The 15,688-nt window shown below is 52.3% G+C and overlaps 5 protein-coding genes across 5 annotated transcripts; 2 read left to right on the forward strand and 3 right to left on the reverse strand.

Moving 5' to 3' along the window:
- Positions 1-2,582: 2,582 nt before the first annotated feature.
- On the forward strand, positions 2,583-4,478 carry LY79DRAFT_510959 (major facilitator superfamily transporter; the record flags this gene model as incomplete). The annotated part of the gene is made up of 3 exons (XM_060554212.1): positions 2,583-2,913; positions 2,969-3,411; positions 3,468-4,478. 3 exons carry the CDS (start codon positions 2,583-2,585, stop codon positions 4,476-4,478), a joined length of 1,785 nt encoding a protein of 594 aa, XP_060416503.1.
- Positions 4,479-4,684: 206 nt separating this feature from the next.
- Positions 4,685-6,084, reverse strand: LY79DRAFT_546580 (alcohol dehydrogenase GroES-like domain-containing protein). The gene has a single exon (XM_060557242.1). The coding sequence runs from the start codon at positions 5,870-5,872 to the stop codon at positions 4,826-4,828; it is 1,047 nt and encodes a 348-aa protein (XP_060416504.1). The 5' UTR covers positions 5,873-6,084; the 3' UTR covers positions 4,685-4,825.
- Positions 6,085-8,189: 2,105 nt separating this feature from the next.
- On the reverse strand, positions 8,190-8,581 carry LY79DRAFT_100268 (uncharacterized protein). The gene has a single exon (XM_060550612.1). The coding sequence runs from the start codon at positions 8,483-8,485 to the stop codon at positions 8,228-8,230; it is 258 nt and encodes an 85-aa protein (XP_060416505.1). The 5' UTR covers positions 8,486-8,581; the 3' UTR covers positions 8,190-8,227.
- On the reverse strand, positions 8,582-9,451 carry LY79DRAFT_100261 (NADH:ubiquinone oxidoreductase 20.1kD subunit). The gene is made up of 3 exons (XM_060550611.1): positions 9,144-9,451; positions 8,769-9,080; positions 8,582-8,708 (listed from the first exon to the last, which is right to left on the reverse strand). Exons 1-3 carry the CDS (start codon positions 9,318-9,320, stop codon positions 8,679-8,681), a joined length of 519 nt encoding a protein of 172 aa, XP_060416506.1. The 5' UTR covers positions 9,321-9,451; the 3' UTR covers positions 8,582-8,678.
- Positions 9,452-9,755: 304 nt separating this feature from the next.
- On the forward strand, positions 9,756-15,621 carry LY79DRAFT_546585 (SNF2 family domain-containing protein). The gene has a single exon (XM_060557243.1). The coding sequence runs from the start codon at positions 10,041-10,043 to the stop codon at positions 15,351-15,353; it is 5,313 nt and encodes a 1,770-aa protein (XP_060416507.1). The 5' UTR covers positions 9,756-10,040; the 3' UTR covers positions 15,354-15,621.
- Positions 15,622-15,688: the final 67 nt, after the last annotated feature.

Genomic DNA, 15,688 nt, shown 5'->3' on the forward strand with positions numbered 1-15,688 from the left:
TTGGTGTACGTCTTTCACCAGTCGCAGCTCGCAGATCGCTCGCAGTTCAATGATTGTCTTATGAGCGGAAAGACTGATACGAGTCTGTCTCGGATGAGCCGCATCAACTGGGATCCGCCTGCTTGCGGAGGTCTTGACAGGTGGGCCAGACAAATCCTAATACAAAGAAAGAAGTTATCCCTTTTGAAACTTCGGTAGCTTCTTCCCCGGCATAATTCTGACGACTCCACTCAGAAGAACTGACAGAGCTAGTGCTAGATAGGGGCGGACGAGCGAGAGTTCAGGTTTGACTGAGATATTGTGGGATTCTAGGGTATCGACAGCGCTAGTGGCTTTCGACTTCCGAGACATTCTGGATTTGGTATCGACGGTACACTAACCGACGACAAAATCATGACAGTCACCGTTGTAAGAGCTGATCAGAGGAGACTCCTGTCATCTGAAGCCGAGTCGGTTCACGAAGCAAGCACGACAGAAGCGTGGTAGCGTTGATGAGATGAAATCGGCGTAGTGAGACAGCACAGACCCTCGTGGCATCCCCCAAGGGCGGGATAGAAGTCACACGAGCCAGGTCCCAGCACAAACTTGGAGGTATTTTCATTTGGACTCTTGTGGGTAAGTTCAGCTGTCAGATACGATGATACTCGCACCCTATCAATGATGATAAGAAACTGGCATCTTATTAGTGGATATCCGTGGGTAACAGAATCCCGCAATAGTTCAGCTTCACAAGAGCGCGTCGTGTTGACTTAATCGTAGCACCAATCCCATCTCTCTTACAGAGACGCTTGGTGACCGTTGCTGTTCGATGGTGCGCCACGTTTTTCTCTCCTAAGGCTTGTTTCGGTCGTCAAACATTGGAAGCCATATCTCTGTGATGATCACTCTTTGGCTCGCATTGATGGGTATTGATTAATATGGGGAATCTGTATATCAATCAGCGTCGGCTTTTCCGTCTCCTGTGCTGTGCAAGCACTCTTTACTCAGATTTTTGCAACTTGTAAAAGATAATGCTAGTGGTGAGGCAGTGAACAAACACTACTCGATTGAGGATTGCCACTTTGTTGGTTGCACCATGTTGTCGTACAGCCGGAACGGATGAGACTTGGCCTAGTGTGCAAATCAACCCAAGCGGGCTGGGAGAATACTCACGGATACAGAATCCCGCGAACAGAGCGAGGGTTCTGCCGGCAGCATCCACAGAGCTGGAATCTCCGCCAATAGTTGGACAATGTTGAGTGTCGAAGTCGTGCAACCAGATCTGGCGAGAAACAGTGATTCAGGGCGTGGGTTTATAAAATTCTTTCTGATTTGAAGATTCACGTCACTTATAAATATGTTTATCCGTTGAAAAGGAAATCACTTACAAAGAATATGTTGCCATGGTTTACTGGGTCATCACTCGCTTCCATTTCAATACTTGAGACGTTTGTACTGGAGAATAGATACCTTGCCTGGATATCATAAACAGGCTTTGGGTAATAGAAGGAGGTCTGTACTAGTGTATATAGAGTGTCTTACTGAGGGCTTGGTGCGATCCCTTCTCTGGCGGCGGGACATCAAAGCTGGACACCAGAATACACGATGTGTACTTGTAGTGAGAAAGCCTAATGAGGGCGAACTTACCTCAAAATTATTGAACCATTGTGTCGAAACGCTCCTCGCCCGACATTTACAAAGAACGGACTTAATGTACAACATCAAAGAGCCCCCTTCCCTCCGGTCCAGTAAGCGATACCAACTCAAGACCGTCTCGCATGTATCTCCCCTCTCTCACTCACTTATGCCGCCTTCCGTCTTACACCCACCTATTAAAAGGTTCAAGATCTAACACATCCAATCGATGATGTTCCGCTCGTCTCTACATACTGTCTAGCGAGGTCGCTTCCGTCGGATTCACATGTATGTGTCTTCTTTCTGCTCGTCATGGGCGCGGAAGCTAGAAGACGGGCATTTTAATCAATGGTCAAGCACAGCTTTTATCTCGCGTGGCTGGAATCGTACTCCAATAAAAGCCGATATTGTTTAGATCCCTTCAATCATCCAAATCTCAGGCTACATAGCAAGTTATCCTATAACTAGGCAAATCCATTGAGTAAGGATAACTTAGGTAATATCTCAGCCCCCTATTACGACACTGCTTTCGTGCAACACTATACGAGCCGACGCTCAGGCTCAAACAACTACTCAGGCACCAACTAACATCAGCTGCTGCGTTGTTTTGCCAGATGCTTACCAAAGTGTCGTGGAAGACCGCAAAAATGTCTCGGAGAGTTACTTTCTTTCCATTCGCTTAGAGAATGCATTGCCCCCTGCTTCCGATCTCATGACCCAGGTCCACGGCAAGGGCATTGCTAGGTTCGGATGTCATGTATGGCTGACACGTTTTAGAGGCTACATAAGATGTCCATTCTCTTTCTTTTTCAGATTACTGTCCCATCATCGGCCAAGAGAAAAGAACTCAAGAAATCGGTGCTCTTCTAATAGCCCATCTTCCCTGGTTTGTGTGACCCTCCTCAATCTTGAGTACCTGTACCCGGCGCAACTCCCACCTCTATAGCACCGGCCATCTTGCCATCAACATGTTCAACGCTCAGCACGCTTCGGCGCCGTCTTTATTGACGACCCCAACGTTTCTTCAATCGAGGGCTTCCACTCTGGCACCAAGCGACTCGAGCTACGATGATATTATGGAAAAGGGACTAACCAGCTCGAGCTCCGCGCCATCTCTGCAGAACATTCATACCCATATCACTTCACTGAGGTCAAAATCAGGCGCGGCATTACCTTTGCAAACCTCCATCATTAGACCAGGAAAGACATTGACCGTGGAGGACGCGGAATATCCAGGAGGAATGAAGCTGGCATTGATCGTAGCTGCAGCCTGTTTCAGTGTTTTCCTGATGGCCCTTGGTAAGTAAACCCTCCCAAAATCACCGTGACCTCGCTTAACATATGCCTACTCCAGACAACTGTATTATTGCAACAGCCATTCCCCGCATCACGGACGAGTTTAACAGTCTCAACGATGTCGGCTGGTACGGTAGTGCCTACCTGCTTACCACTGCATCGATTCAGCTGCTATTTGGTAAACTGTACAGCTTTTATAGTATCAAACGGATCTACCTCATCGCTATCGGTGTCTTCGAACTAGGCAGTCTGGTCTGTGGCGTTGCGCCCAATAGTATTACCCTCATCCTTGGCCGTGCTGTCGCGGGACTTGGTTCGGCAGGTATCTATGCTGGAGCTCTCATCATCCTCGCCCACAGCGTTCCGCTTGAGAAACGGCCCATCTATACTGGTATTGTCAGCAGCATGTGGGGGATTTCTTCCGTCATTGGCCCGCTGCTTGGTGGGTTCTTCACCGACAACCTGACCTGGCGGTGGTGCTTCTACATCAACCTCCCTGTTGTATGTCAGGAATTCGAAGCGCTATTGTTCAAACTGTCCCACTGACTTTGCCATAGGGAGCAGCAACGGTCCTCATCATCATACTATTCTTCCCGGATCCCGTACGTACTATCCCTCAGGAGACTTGGCGTACTCGTCTCGTCCAAATGGACCCTCTCGGCAACCTCCTTTTTATGCCGTCAGTTGTATGCCTTCTTTTGGCCCTTCATTGGGGCGGCATTGTGTGCCCCTGGTCCTCCGCTCGTATCGTTGCTTTGCTCCTAGCGTTCTGTATAGGGATGCTAGCGTTCCTCTACCTGCAATACCGTGGCCAGGAGAACGCCACGATACCACCCCGTATCTTCAAGAAGCGCACTGTCTGGTCTTCCTCGCTCTTCTCTTTCAACTTGGGCGCTGCATTTCTGTTATCAGTTTATTATCTGCCCATCTGGTTTCAGTCCGTCCAGGGCGTCTCTGCCGTCAATTCGGGAGTCAGAAATCTGCCTATGCTAGTCGGCAACCTCATTTTCTCCCTTGTTGCCGGCTCTGCTGTTACACTCTGGGGGTACTATACACCCTTCATGCTACTGAGTTCTATCTTCATGAGTATCGGTTACGGACTCATAACCACATTCAGCCCCGAAACGCCATCTGTAATGTGGATCGGCTACCAGATTATTGCCGGTGTCGGAGTGGGAGTCGGCATGCAGCAACCCCTCATCGCGGTTCAAGTTGTGCTAGACATGGCGGATGTCGCAACAGGAACGGCCATCGTTATCTTCACCCAGCAGATCGGTGGTGCCATTTTCGTCGCCATCGGGCAGACGGTATTCATCAACAAGGTGGTCGAGCGTCTGCCACTGCACATTCCCGCTCTTGACCCGCACTCGGTCGTTGCTACTGGTGTCACAGCTATCCGCAAGACAGTGGATGCGGAGCTTCTTCCCGCCATTGCACATGCCTACAGTGACGCGTTGGTACAAGCATTTCTTGTCAGTACCGTGGCAGCTTCTGCTACTGTTGTGGGTGCGGGGTTTGTTGAGTGGAAGAGCGTCAAGGGAAAGACTGTTCAGGTGAACATGGGGTAAAGTTGACTCGTCCAATTCGAGCTTTTTGATTAGGTATTTAGTTCTATCCAAGTGTCTGCATTCCACCTGCTCCCATTACTCGGCGGGTCGGTCCAGCCTCTGCAGTACCGAGCTTTGTGGTTTTGGCACTTGGCTTATGGATCGGGAGGCGTTTGAGTTTCGCTGGGTTGGAGATTGTTCTCTTTAGCATGCGAGGGCTCTCGCACCCCTCAAAGCTCCTCCAATCGGAAGAAGATATGTCATATTCACCTATGCACTCTTGGTATTTCTCACTTTCATGTTGTAAGCACTTTAATAACGGAGCCTCACCCTAGTCTGCAGACATTAACGAAGTGCGTTGTATCTGATCAATTTCCCTCCGCGACCCGAATGACCATCTTTTTTGCACGGACGCTTCCATTCTCCAACCCCTTCAGAGCGTGCTCAACGCCCTGCAAGCCCTCTACCACTTCGAATGGATGAGCCTTCATCCATCCCGTCCTCAATCCTTCGGCGAACGCCCTCGCCCAAATGAGCCCAAACAATCGTCCCTCTCCCTCCTCCTCGTGTACGCGTCCAACAATCGTGACAACAATCTCGACGCTCTTATCGACTGTGTTGTAGTCCTTACCGGGCAACACCGTTGTAATCTTGGGCTTGAGGCCCGTACCCTCCTCCGGTGGTCCCGCGATCGCCTTGCCGAGCATCTCAAACGACCCGTTCTCGCTGACAGTGTCGAAGACTCGAAAGCAAGGCTGCCCAGTCTCCTTGATGACCTCCCTCAGCTTCTCCGCTAATTTGTCCTGAGAATCGAACTGAGTGTAATCCAAGAAAACGTCTCCCTTCTCTTTCTCTAGCAAGGGCGTGACGAACGCGCTGTTCTTGCTGCCCATGGCGATGAGCGGGTACACGCCCGCTTTTTTTGCCAGCTTCACGCCAAACGCGCCGATCGCCGTGCTCACACCGTAAATGATGAGTGGCGTCTTCTTTGCCCTGGTCCGATCCCATGGCGAAGGCACTTCGAGCGAATGGAATAGTGCCGTGGCAGCCGTGTACGCCGCCAACGGCACCGTTGCCGCTTCCTCGAAGCTCACGTTCTTGGGGATGTGGAACGCTGAGAAGGCGGGGACGATGGCATACTCGGCGAAACTGCCATGCTCGGAACGCATGACGTGGAAGCCCGCCACGCGATCTCCTTTCGCGAACTCGTATACTTCAGAGCCGACGGTCTCAACTATCCCAGCAACGTCGTCGCCAGAGTTCGCGGCCACGTTCGACCATCGAGGAAGCTTCCAGTCTTTGGGGTTCGTGCCAGAGACAATAACCTTGATGAGGAGCTCGCCAGGCCCTGGGGTGGGGATGGGAGAATCCTTGACCGTAACCGAGATATCAACATTAACGATTGCTTCTTTCATTTTGGGCAACGTGATCGTGTGTGTGTGTGTGGTTCGAGTAACAAAAGTGTTTTGTTGTTCGATGGCCGGGCAGGTTCTGATCAATAGGGCTTCTTGGGCATTTATATACTAAACTTGAAAGTTAGTCTACCTACCGTTGCTTAAGATCTTCTCCTCTCCATATTTTTAAGCGTCGCGCCTGTTCGCCAGGAATAAGTGACGGCTCTAGCAACATCTAGCCCTGTTCTAACATGGTATTCCCCGCCAATCACATCACCACTTGCCTCGGAATGACGGCAAGAAACACACGTCCGGCTGAATGCTTCGACATCTGCCCCGCCTTTCACCTCCCTGGGCCTCCGCCTCGGCGATGGCTATGATGATCACACCATAACATCAGATGAGGGGCGACGGAGTTGCTTGGAGCTTACAAATCCAATTCGATGGTGTTACACCGACCCGGGCAAGTCTGGAAAAGTCCGCTGCTCTGATGGCTGGTGTTAACAGCAAGTCACTGGACATCTGATAATAATAAACCGCATGCACGGCAACAATTAGGAGTTGAGTATATGGAGTATCTCTTTCGATGCCAGGTATCGCCGCAACTATCAGCGACAGCGGGGTTACCTCCGACAACCCACCGCCACTACCCACCTAATGGTTAACCCGCCGCTTTTCACCCAGGCGGTTCGCGATAGTTGCTTCTTCTTCTTCACGCATAATTAAACCAGTGCCCCTATTATCTGTCACCCATGTTCAGCCTAGACCGTTACAGGTGATATCAACACATACTCTTCTAGTTAGATGTCTACTTATGTTGTATCTTGAGATAGCATACTGTGGTATTTCTATTACTTCAGATATGACTGTTTCCGTTATTGAGAAGGACACGAAATAGCAATCGGAAAAACTTTAATATCGAAGACCTCTAAAGCTTTGGTCACTGCCTCCCTTCAAGACACCCTCCAAGAGCACTTTCTTAATTGCTAACCCTTTCTCCATGCTCCGTGAACACCCCTAGTCAAACCCCCTCCCCACTGCATCTCAAATATCACCTGAGAAGACAAAAAGAAGCCGCATCAAGATGATGAGATGAATGAAGTTATCACATCTTAACTATGTAATTGCGTTCTACCAGTAACTCCTTGAGTGAGAGCGGCGTGAAGTTTCAGGTACCTAGGCCCCGCTTGGTAGAGAGTACAGACTCTTGTTCCTCAGTGTGGCAGGTAGCGCAGAACTTTTCGTTCCAGATGACTAAGGGTCTAGATGATGTAGAATAGACTCCGGACTTGAAGCCCTCGTTTTGGTGTAAGAGGTAGAGTGTGAGTCGTGACGTTTTTTAGTGGACATCTATCGATGATTAGCTGAAGTTCGGAGTCTTGTAGCAGCAATGTCGGCTAACCTGTTGTATAATCGGGAACATTGTATGCAGCAGCATGTGTGCTAGTGGGAATCCCAGAGCGGACTGTTGGACCGCACTGCACTTTGAGAGCAATATAGCAAGGCTGAATGGCATTTCACAAGTGTCAGACGGTCAACTCAACCCGCCAGAGGGAGGAGGTATGGTCCCTGCCGTTCGTCACGGAGAACTTGCACAGATTACATTGTCTGGTCAGTTCAGGCGCTGTTTTAACCATCACATCGAGGGCACCGGAATGGGGTACGCGATAACAGGCAGCGAAGTCCTATCTACGGATGTTATGCCAGAATCAGGAGAGAAATCGCTAGCCAGGCGGCCTTGGGCTGAGGAAGGACTGTTTTCATTGGCAGGGTTCAGGAGAGACCAAGATGGCTCTGGACTCTGGTTCCTGAGAGTTCTGCTTTGGATGCATGTTGCCCGGAAGTGCACTCTGCCACATAATCGGGTTTGACCAGGCAATTGCACAACTCCCCCCCTAAAAAAAAAAAAAAAAAGATCTGACAGAATCGGGTTGTCAGCTAATCCGCAGGAGTATATTGCTGATTCCGCTCTGAACACATCCAGTGGTATTTGGTCGTCAGCAGGGAACAGGAGAACATCCCAGTTCTCGCAGAGCATGTCTCATACTCGGTGAGGCCATGAAGGCCGTCGGCCGATGAGACGAACGCTGACTAGCTGCGAGCCGCGAGCACGGCCGGCTGGTCCGCTCCGAATATAATGTGTGATTGTCGTGGTTTGTAATGTTTGGGCAATTTTTTTTACGCTTGCCTGGCATGGAGCTACGTTGGGTGAACGTGGGTATATTCTCTCGGGTCAACATAGATATTGTTGGGGGAGCGATGCGCAATTAAAGAGCCGCCTTCTTCTACATAGCAGATGACTAGACAATTGACGGATAGGTAGGTAGAGTAAGAACAAGCAGGCCGGAGCATCCTATGGTACGACAGAGTAGAAGATCAAGAGGGTGTGCTGGGAAGTAAAGGATGATGGTCCAGCAGAAGCGGGACTTGCCTTTCCATTTTGACTAGTATAACATTACCGGCTTGGGCTTGAGAGGGCATATCCGTGTTATGAAGCCTGCATGTGTCTTTTGGAAGGGCCGGCCTGCTTACCTGAAGGACTTCGGGAGGCGACAGACACATATCGCCAATAAGCAACAAACGGCAGGAAAGTGACAATAACTGCACTGCCAGGAAATACCACAGGGTCAACATATGGCACTTGCCTCTTGCAGGCTCTCACCCCTGCTTCCCAATTGTCAACTGAACGGAAGACAGCCGTTCGTCGTCAATGGTTGAGAACATATGAATTTTGTTGCTGGGGTCAGTCCGCCCAAAGGGTTGCATCTTCTGCTCTAAAATGTACACGTGCTTTCCCGGGCCGTAAATCCGTCTGAACCCGGTTCTTTCATGGGTCGGCATCGCCAGCCTTTCTCGCCTATCATCCTGTTAGCTTTGCCTACGTTCCTCGGCATGTTGGGCCTGGTCTGATGCTTACTCGCACAGCGCTGGCACCTCCCAGCTCTCTCTCAAGCCCGTCGGGAAATTCTCTGGGGTATGAGGGCTTGTCGGGGTAGTTGGCGGCAACGATGCCGCAGACGCCGAGGAACGCCGCGATAAAAGCTCCAATCTGGAGCAGGCCCTTGCCAGTGGTGGTCCAGGTGTACTCGTAGGGCGAGAACATACCCAGCAGGTCGTGATCCTCGTGGACGGGCTCGCCAAAGTTGCGGCGCTCCTGCTTGTCCCACCAGTTGGCATGGGGGTCACGGAACTGTCTCTTGATGAAGGGAGGGTTGATATAGCCGCCGTTCTGCGCGTCCCAAGGTTAGCCATGGCATCCGAACGTCTCTTCACCAACTGCAGCGTCACTGACCATGCCAGGGTCCTCTGCTTCGGAGAGAGTCGGGTAGTCGGGGTACTTCTCCTCAAGGACCTTGCGGTCGTTGATCTGAGGCGGGAAGAAGGTTCGCTGCTGGACAATGGGAGTTCGTCGGGCGGCCTGGGCGGCGCCGCGGATCGTCGAGATCCGCGCGAATCGTTGGGACAGCATCTGCGTGGACGAGTAGGTCAGTCTGTGATTCCTCCAGAGGCCAATTGAGTGTGGGAGTGAAGGTACCGTGGCCGAATTGGTGGGTTCCGATGCAGCCCAATTTGCTTAATCGTGAATGTGATGTCGTCGCAGGTCAGAGTAGTGCCGAAGCTGCACTCAGTCGATGATTGCTAGCCAAATCCCTCGGCTCTGGTTGGTTGGTGAGGGCAGTTTCTAGGCCTGAGGCAGCAAGGCATTAGTATCCTACATCCGTCGCGTACACAGGTACAATAGGTAATGAGTGGGTCATCGCAAAGATCCCTGACACCTGATTCGGTACACCTGAGTGACTGCCGACTGATTCCAGGGACACCGACTGCGCATTCCAGCTAGTACGGATACATCTGGTACCTAATTACTGCGTGCTTTAGGTAAGTCACAGCTCTCAATGAGCCTGAGCACTCGTGGCACCTCGACCACCACCCGTATTCTCTTTTCGGCTAGCCCAGGCAAGGCCGAAGCTGCATCTTTGCAAAAAAATCTATCCTCAAACTTTTGCTGATGACGCTGGTTTTGCACCCCTTTTCCTTCGCAGCCGGCCACCCAGACGTGTCACCATGGTCAAACTTCAAACTAGAATTCATTGAGCATTGACGATTCCGTAGACGTTGATTTGGATGCTTCAGATGCCTTGTTCGCTGAGATCACGGCCCCATCTTGCGTCCGCCCCCCGTTGCTATTATGAACAAGACCGCGTCTCCCGAGCCCGCGCATACAACTTCCGAGGCCATCGACTCCCAACACGATGAACAAACCGCGCCCCCCGCTCGATATGATACCGACCCGCCCTCATCACCGCTCGAATCCCTCGGATCCGACGAGTTCAGGGATCAACTAACACCCAACGGCAACGACTTCATCGGCTTTGGCCTGCGCTCTCCGACGCCACCACCACGATCATCCTCCTCGTCCCCATCACCCCCGCCTCCCGACTCTGCCAACGAAGATGGAGATGAACGTCCCTCGAAACGCCGTCGCGTCTCGACACCCCCCGCCCCTGGCTCCGGTCAGAAAAAGAAGTACATTTCTCCACCGTGGAAGAAGGTCTCAGCCGACGGCCCGACGACCTTCATCGACAACGGTAGACGGAAGTCTGGTCGCATCAACACGATTCCCCTCGAGCTCCATCCACCATCTGGCAAGCGGATTACGCGCGGGGCTTTGCACAGCAGTCCTCCATCGAAGAACAAGTATGCTTCAACCAACGGTCACGCGACGACACCTATACCAAACGGGACATCAAAAACTCCCTTGCGGAAGCCGTCAGCGACTAAGCCCGCACCGCCCCCCTCAGCCCGAGCCTCCGGTCGAAGGTCAACTGCGAACGAGACAAAGCCAACACCACGATCGACGCGCAAATCATCGCCTTCTCCGCATACTCAACCAACGAGGCAATCTACACGCACAAGGAGGGGCCGCCATGGGTCCGTCGATGATGCCACAGCGACAACGTCCCCGGGTAGCCCGAATCGCACTCGAATTAAGCTGCGTGTGCGCATGACCGACCTTCCCGTCGTTCATCCCGGGCAGGTTGGCAAGCGGGAAAGGATTGGGCCTAGTTTCGAAGAATACTGGGAAAAGGCACAGACAATACCTGTCGAGGAAGGCGGCGTTTTTGTACCCGAAGATGGCCCAAGCTACACCGACGAGATGGCTCAAAGGGATGCCCAGGTCATATTGCGCGTTGAGCATGCTGTTGAGCCCGGCGGCATTCTCTCTCAGGAGCGTTGCTCCCTGTTTGTGCCCGAGGCCGAAGAAGAGCCCCCCCGGCAGTGGGCTCATGCAGACCATATGGTTAAGGCTATGGCCAACTTCAGAAAGCTAATGGTCGCAGAACAGCAGAGACACCGAGCCCAGGCAAAAAAAATAGCCGAAGCTTGTAGGGATGCCTGGCTTCGGCGTCAACCCAAGTCAGCTGAAGAACTCGAAGCCGAGGCTAGGCTTATATGGATTGGCCGTTACAGAGTGGTGGTCAAAAGCATCTTTGGCACTTGGGAAAACGTCCGTCATGAGATCAATCGCCGACGAATGCAGGAATGGGAAGCGGAGGAACAGCGCCGAGTCAAAGCCGCGCTTCAGCAGGCAGTCAACTTGTCAGAGCAGAAGTTACAGGCACGGCGTGCACAAGCCGATTCCGACCTCTCCGATGAAGATGAACTCGATGACGACGAAGACCTCGACGACCTTGATAGCGATTTGGATGGCAGCCAAGCCATGTCGGTGGATGCGGATGATGACGATTCGGGTAATGAGAACGACGACGATATGTCATCTTCAGAAGGAGAAGAAGGGGGCGAAGATCACACTGGGGACGCTGGTGATGAAATGCTCACGCAAGAGCAACTAATCGAAAAATACTCAAACCTGCCGGACGTGTCTCCCGACGAGCAGGCTGGGAGCATGCTCGCCAACGGTGTGGAGTCAACCGTACAATCCACGGCAGTCGCTACCGATGCTGGTGAAGACGATACCAGCGATGAGTCTATCGACATGGACGACGACATGGGATCCACAGATATGGATGACAGCGACGAAGGCTCTGAAGCAGTCGAAGAATCTGAGGATGACGAAGGTGAAGAGCCTGCAGGACTGCTAGGGATGCTGTTTGGGAAGTCCGAGCTGCAGAAGATCAAGAATGAACCACCACCCGACGATGTTCAGGTTAACGACGGCGATACTCCACCTCCAACAACGTCCGCGCTGTCACAAAATGCCGAGGCCTCTTCTAACTTTAGAGACGAGGCGGTCGAAGATGAGGACGAGGTGTCACTGATCCAGCACCCGGGTGTTTTCATCAACAGCGATGAGATGGAAATTGACGATTCGGCACAAGCGCGGGTGGCTGTGCCTGCGACTGAGACTACGAGCGATGCGGTTAAGGGAGCCGATGAAGTTATTTCCGAGCAGACAGATGTATCACCATCACCACCGAAAGTAAACCAAGAATCGGTCAACGGTACGGACAAGAACAAACCGCCAGCCGAGACAGTGAAAACGCCCAGTGCTACCGATGTGGCAGACGCACAAATCGTCGCCGAGGACGTTGAAATGGCGGATGCGCCGCCAAAGTCGGCGGATGTTCCGAATTCTGCTCTGTCATCCGCTGCATCTACAATTCCGGCCAAGCATGTCACTCCCGATACAGATATCGTCACCATTCCGCCGAGTCCCGAGCAAAGCCACTCGCCACCTACCTCTGACACCAAACCCTCAGAGGTGGACACAATGTCCCTGGCGACACCAGGGGTGAAGGACCTTGTCAGTCGATCAGCCTCGCCACACCAGCAACAAGAACAAAAGACGGAAATTCCGTTCCTTCTCCGTGGAACTCTCCGAGAATACCAACACGACGGCTTGGACTGGCTCGCCGGATTGTACGCCAACAATACCAATGGTATTCTCGCAGATGAGATGGGCCTTGGCAAAACGATACAGACCATCTCGCTTCTCGCCCACCTCGCGTGTCATCACGAAGTATGGGGACCGCATCTTGTCATCGTGCCAACGAGTGTGATGCTGAACTGGGAGATGGAGTTCAAAAAGTGGTGTCCGGGCTTCAAGATCCTATCCTATTATGGAACGCAAGAAGAGAGAAGACGGAAGCGACAAGGCTGGAACAACGATGATGTGTGGAATGTATGCATCACATCGTACCAACTTGTCATTCAAGACCAGCAAGTCTTCAAGCGGCGACGGTGGCATTACATGATTCTTGACGAAGCTCACAACATCAAGAACTTCAAATCACAGCGGTGGCAGACCCTGCTTGGATTCAATACCCACTCCCGCCTTCTTCTGACCGGCACTCCACTTCAAAACAACCTTACGGAGCTGTGGTCGCTTTTGTTTTTCTTGATGCCCGCCGAGAATGGTGTCGGGGGGTTCGCAGACCTACAAGAATTCCACGACTGGTTTCACAAGCCCGAGTCCCAGATCCTGGAAAACGGTCGCGAGACGATGGATGAGGAAGCCCGTGCCATCATCTCCAAGCTGCACAAGGTTCTGAGACCGTACCTTCTCCGACGACTCAAGGCAGACGTCGAGAAGCAGATGCCAGCCAAGTACGAGCACGTAGAATTTTGCCGCCTGTCGAAACGCCAGCGCGAGCTCTACGATGGCTTTTTGGCACGGACCGAAACTCGTGAGACTCTCTCCTCCGGTAATTATCTTTCCATCATCAACTGTCTCATGCAGTTGCGGAAGGTCTGCAACCACCCTGACCTGTTTGTCGATCGCCCAATCATGACATCGTTTAGGATGCAGAAGTCTGTTCCGGCAGAGTATCAAATTACCGACCAATTCCTACAGCGGTCTTTGCTTGCAGTAGAGCCAATGTCTATGGTTAGCCTGGGGGTTCTCAACATGATTCCAACACAGCATGAGAACATGTCAAACACGACGGCAGAGCGAATTTCACAGCTCAGTTTGCACAGGGTGCTCATGGAGCTGCGGGAGGCTCAGAACACCAGGGCACACCTCGCCCGGACAAATCTTGATCCATCGACCGTCCAATCTAACATCATGTATCTGGACAGTCTTGCTCGATGGCGTCGTTTTGAGGAGCTACAGCACAGTGTCTACTTGAACGCCCTTCGTGGCCAACGACGACCAATCTACGGCAAGCGGCTGATTGACTTTCTGACGCTTGGGCTGGATATTCGACCCCGAAAGCCCAAGCCAAGAGTCCCCAATCAAATACTGAACTGGTTTGCACAAGATTCTGACTTCCTTCGCGCCGTCATCCATACTGCGGATGAACGAGCCGACTCAATGCAAACAACCATCCAGAAGTTTGCATGCGTCACCCCGGCTGTAATTACCCGCGACATGAACGAGGTCATTTTGGGTAGAAAGGCTGCACAGGCCTTCACGGACGAAGACCTCAAGTTGTCTGCGCCAGTTCGATGGGCCCCGTTTATGCCTAAGCAGGCGCCCGTCGACCCCTGGCATGAGTCTCGCATGCGTCTCAGCATTCAGTTCCCTGACAAGAGACTGCTGCAGTACGACTGTGGAAAGCTTCAAGCTTTAGACAAGCTCCTTCGCAAGCTGCAGGCTGGCGGTCATCGCGCCTTGATCTTCACGCAGATGACCAAGGTGTTGGACATTTTGGAGCAGTTCCTCAACATCCACGGGCACAAGTACCTCCGTCTTGACGGCGCGACAAAGATTGAGCAGCGGCAGATTCTCACGGACCGATTCAATCACGACCCAAGGATTCTCTGCTTCATCCTGTCGACGCGTTCAGGTGGTTTGGGAATCAACCTCACCGGCGCGGACACAGTCATCTTCTACGACCAAGATTGGAATCCAGCCATGGACAAGCAATGCCAGGATCGATGCCATCGTATCGGTCAAACCAGGGACGTGCATATCTACAGACTGGTTAGCGAGCATACAATCGAAGCCAACATCCTGCGCAAGGCGTCACAAAAGCAGATGCTCGACGACGTTGTCATCCAGGAGGGTAGCTTTACCACGGACTACTTCAACAAGCTATCCGTACGCGATGTTCTCGGCACCGAAGGCAACGACCTGGTCGACGATGCTGCCAATGCTGCCATGGACCGTCTCCTGGGTGGAGTCGACAGCGGGTCTTCGAGAAACGTGGGTGAGGACCTCAAGCAGGCCGAAGATCAGGAAGATGTGGAAGCTGCCAAGGCCGCGGAGAAGGAACTCCAAGAAGATGATGCCGAGTTCCAAGAAAAGAGCGGGGCGCCCTCAGGGGCTTCGAGCACCCGACAAGGCACGCCGCGCGACGACTTTCCCGCCCAGTCGAGCGGGCCCGGTCCCTCGGGTCTGGGCCGGTTCTCAGAGTCTGCTGCGCCCGACGAGGCTGCGGCGGAGATCGAACATAACGCTTGGGGCGAGCGGATGTACAACATTGACGAGTACATGCTGCGGACGATGGCGGAACAACTCAAGGGCACGGCGCTCGATCTGCCCAAGGACAAGAAGAAGAGTAAGAAGAAGGGCCGAGACACACGCAAGCGGTAGACGCCGTGCTATGTGTTCGTCATTACTAGATATGACTATCGTAGCCGGTGTTGTTGAGTGTATTCTCTTTTCTTGGTGTATTATACGATGGTTGCGCATGGGAACATACAGATGGTCTCGAGTTTGGCTAGACCTCGCATGTATAACGAAAAACGGCGACTTGGTGGTCAGCCGTGGTGGCATGGAGTTTGAAAGGAGTATCTATTGGTGGGAGGAGCCGCCCCTTTGGAGCATAAGGTAGACAAGCACAAAGTTAAATTAAGCTAAATCTCCAAGCGCCGGCAGTTTCCGATGCACCAATTCACGATTGGACGAATGCTTCGCTGTTACTTCAT

The sequence above is a fragment of the Colletotrichum navitas genome (genome assembly GCF_030913465.1).
Source record: "Colletotrichum navitas strain CBS 125086 chromosome Unknown LY79scaffold_15, whole genome shotgun sequence".
Classification (NCBI taxonomy): Eukaryota; Fungi; Ascomycota; class Sordariomycetes; order Glomerellales; family Glomerellaceae; genus Colletotrichum; species Colletotrichum navitas.

Coding starts and splice junctions, on each gene's coding strand:
- LY79DRAFT_546585 (XM_060557243.1), top strand. CDS start 10,041: ATGAACAAGACCGCGTCTCCCGAGCCCGCGCATACAACTTCCGAGGCC.
- LY79DRAFT_100261 (XM_060550611.1), bottom strand. CDS start 9,320: ATGCTGTCCCAACGATTCGCGCGGATCTCGACGATCCGCGGCGCCGCC. Junction 9,081..9,143: donor AAGCAGAGGACCCTGGCATG/GTCAGTGACGCT, acceptor TGGGACGCGCAG/AACGGCGGCTATATCAACCC. Junction 8,709..8,768: donor GAGGTGCCAGCGCTGTGCGA/GTAAGCATCAGA, acceptor ACAGGATGATAG/GCGAGAAAGGCTGGCGATGC.
- LY79DRAFT_546580 (XM_060557242.1), bottom strand. CDS start 5,872: ATGAAAGAAGCAATCGTTAATGTTGATATCTCGGTTACGGTCAAGGAT.
- LY79DRAFT_100268 (XM_060550612.1), bottom strand. CDS start 8,485: ATGTTGACCCTGTGGTATTTCCTGGCAGTGCAGTTATTGTCACTTTCC.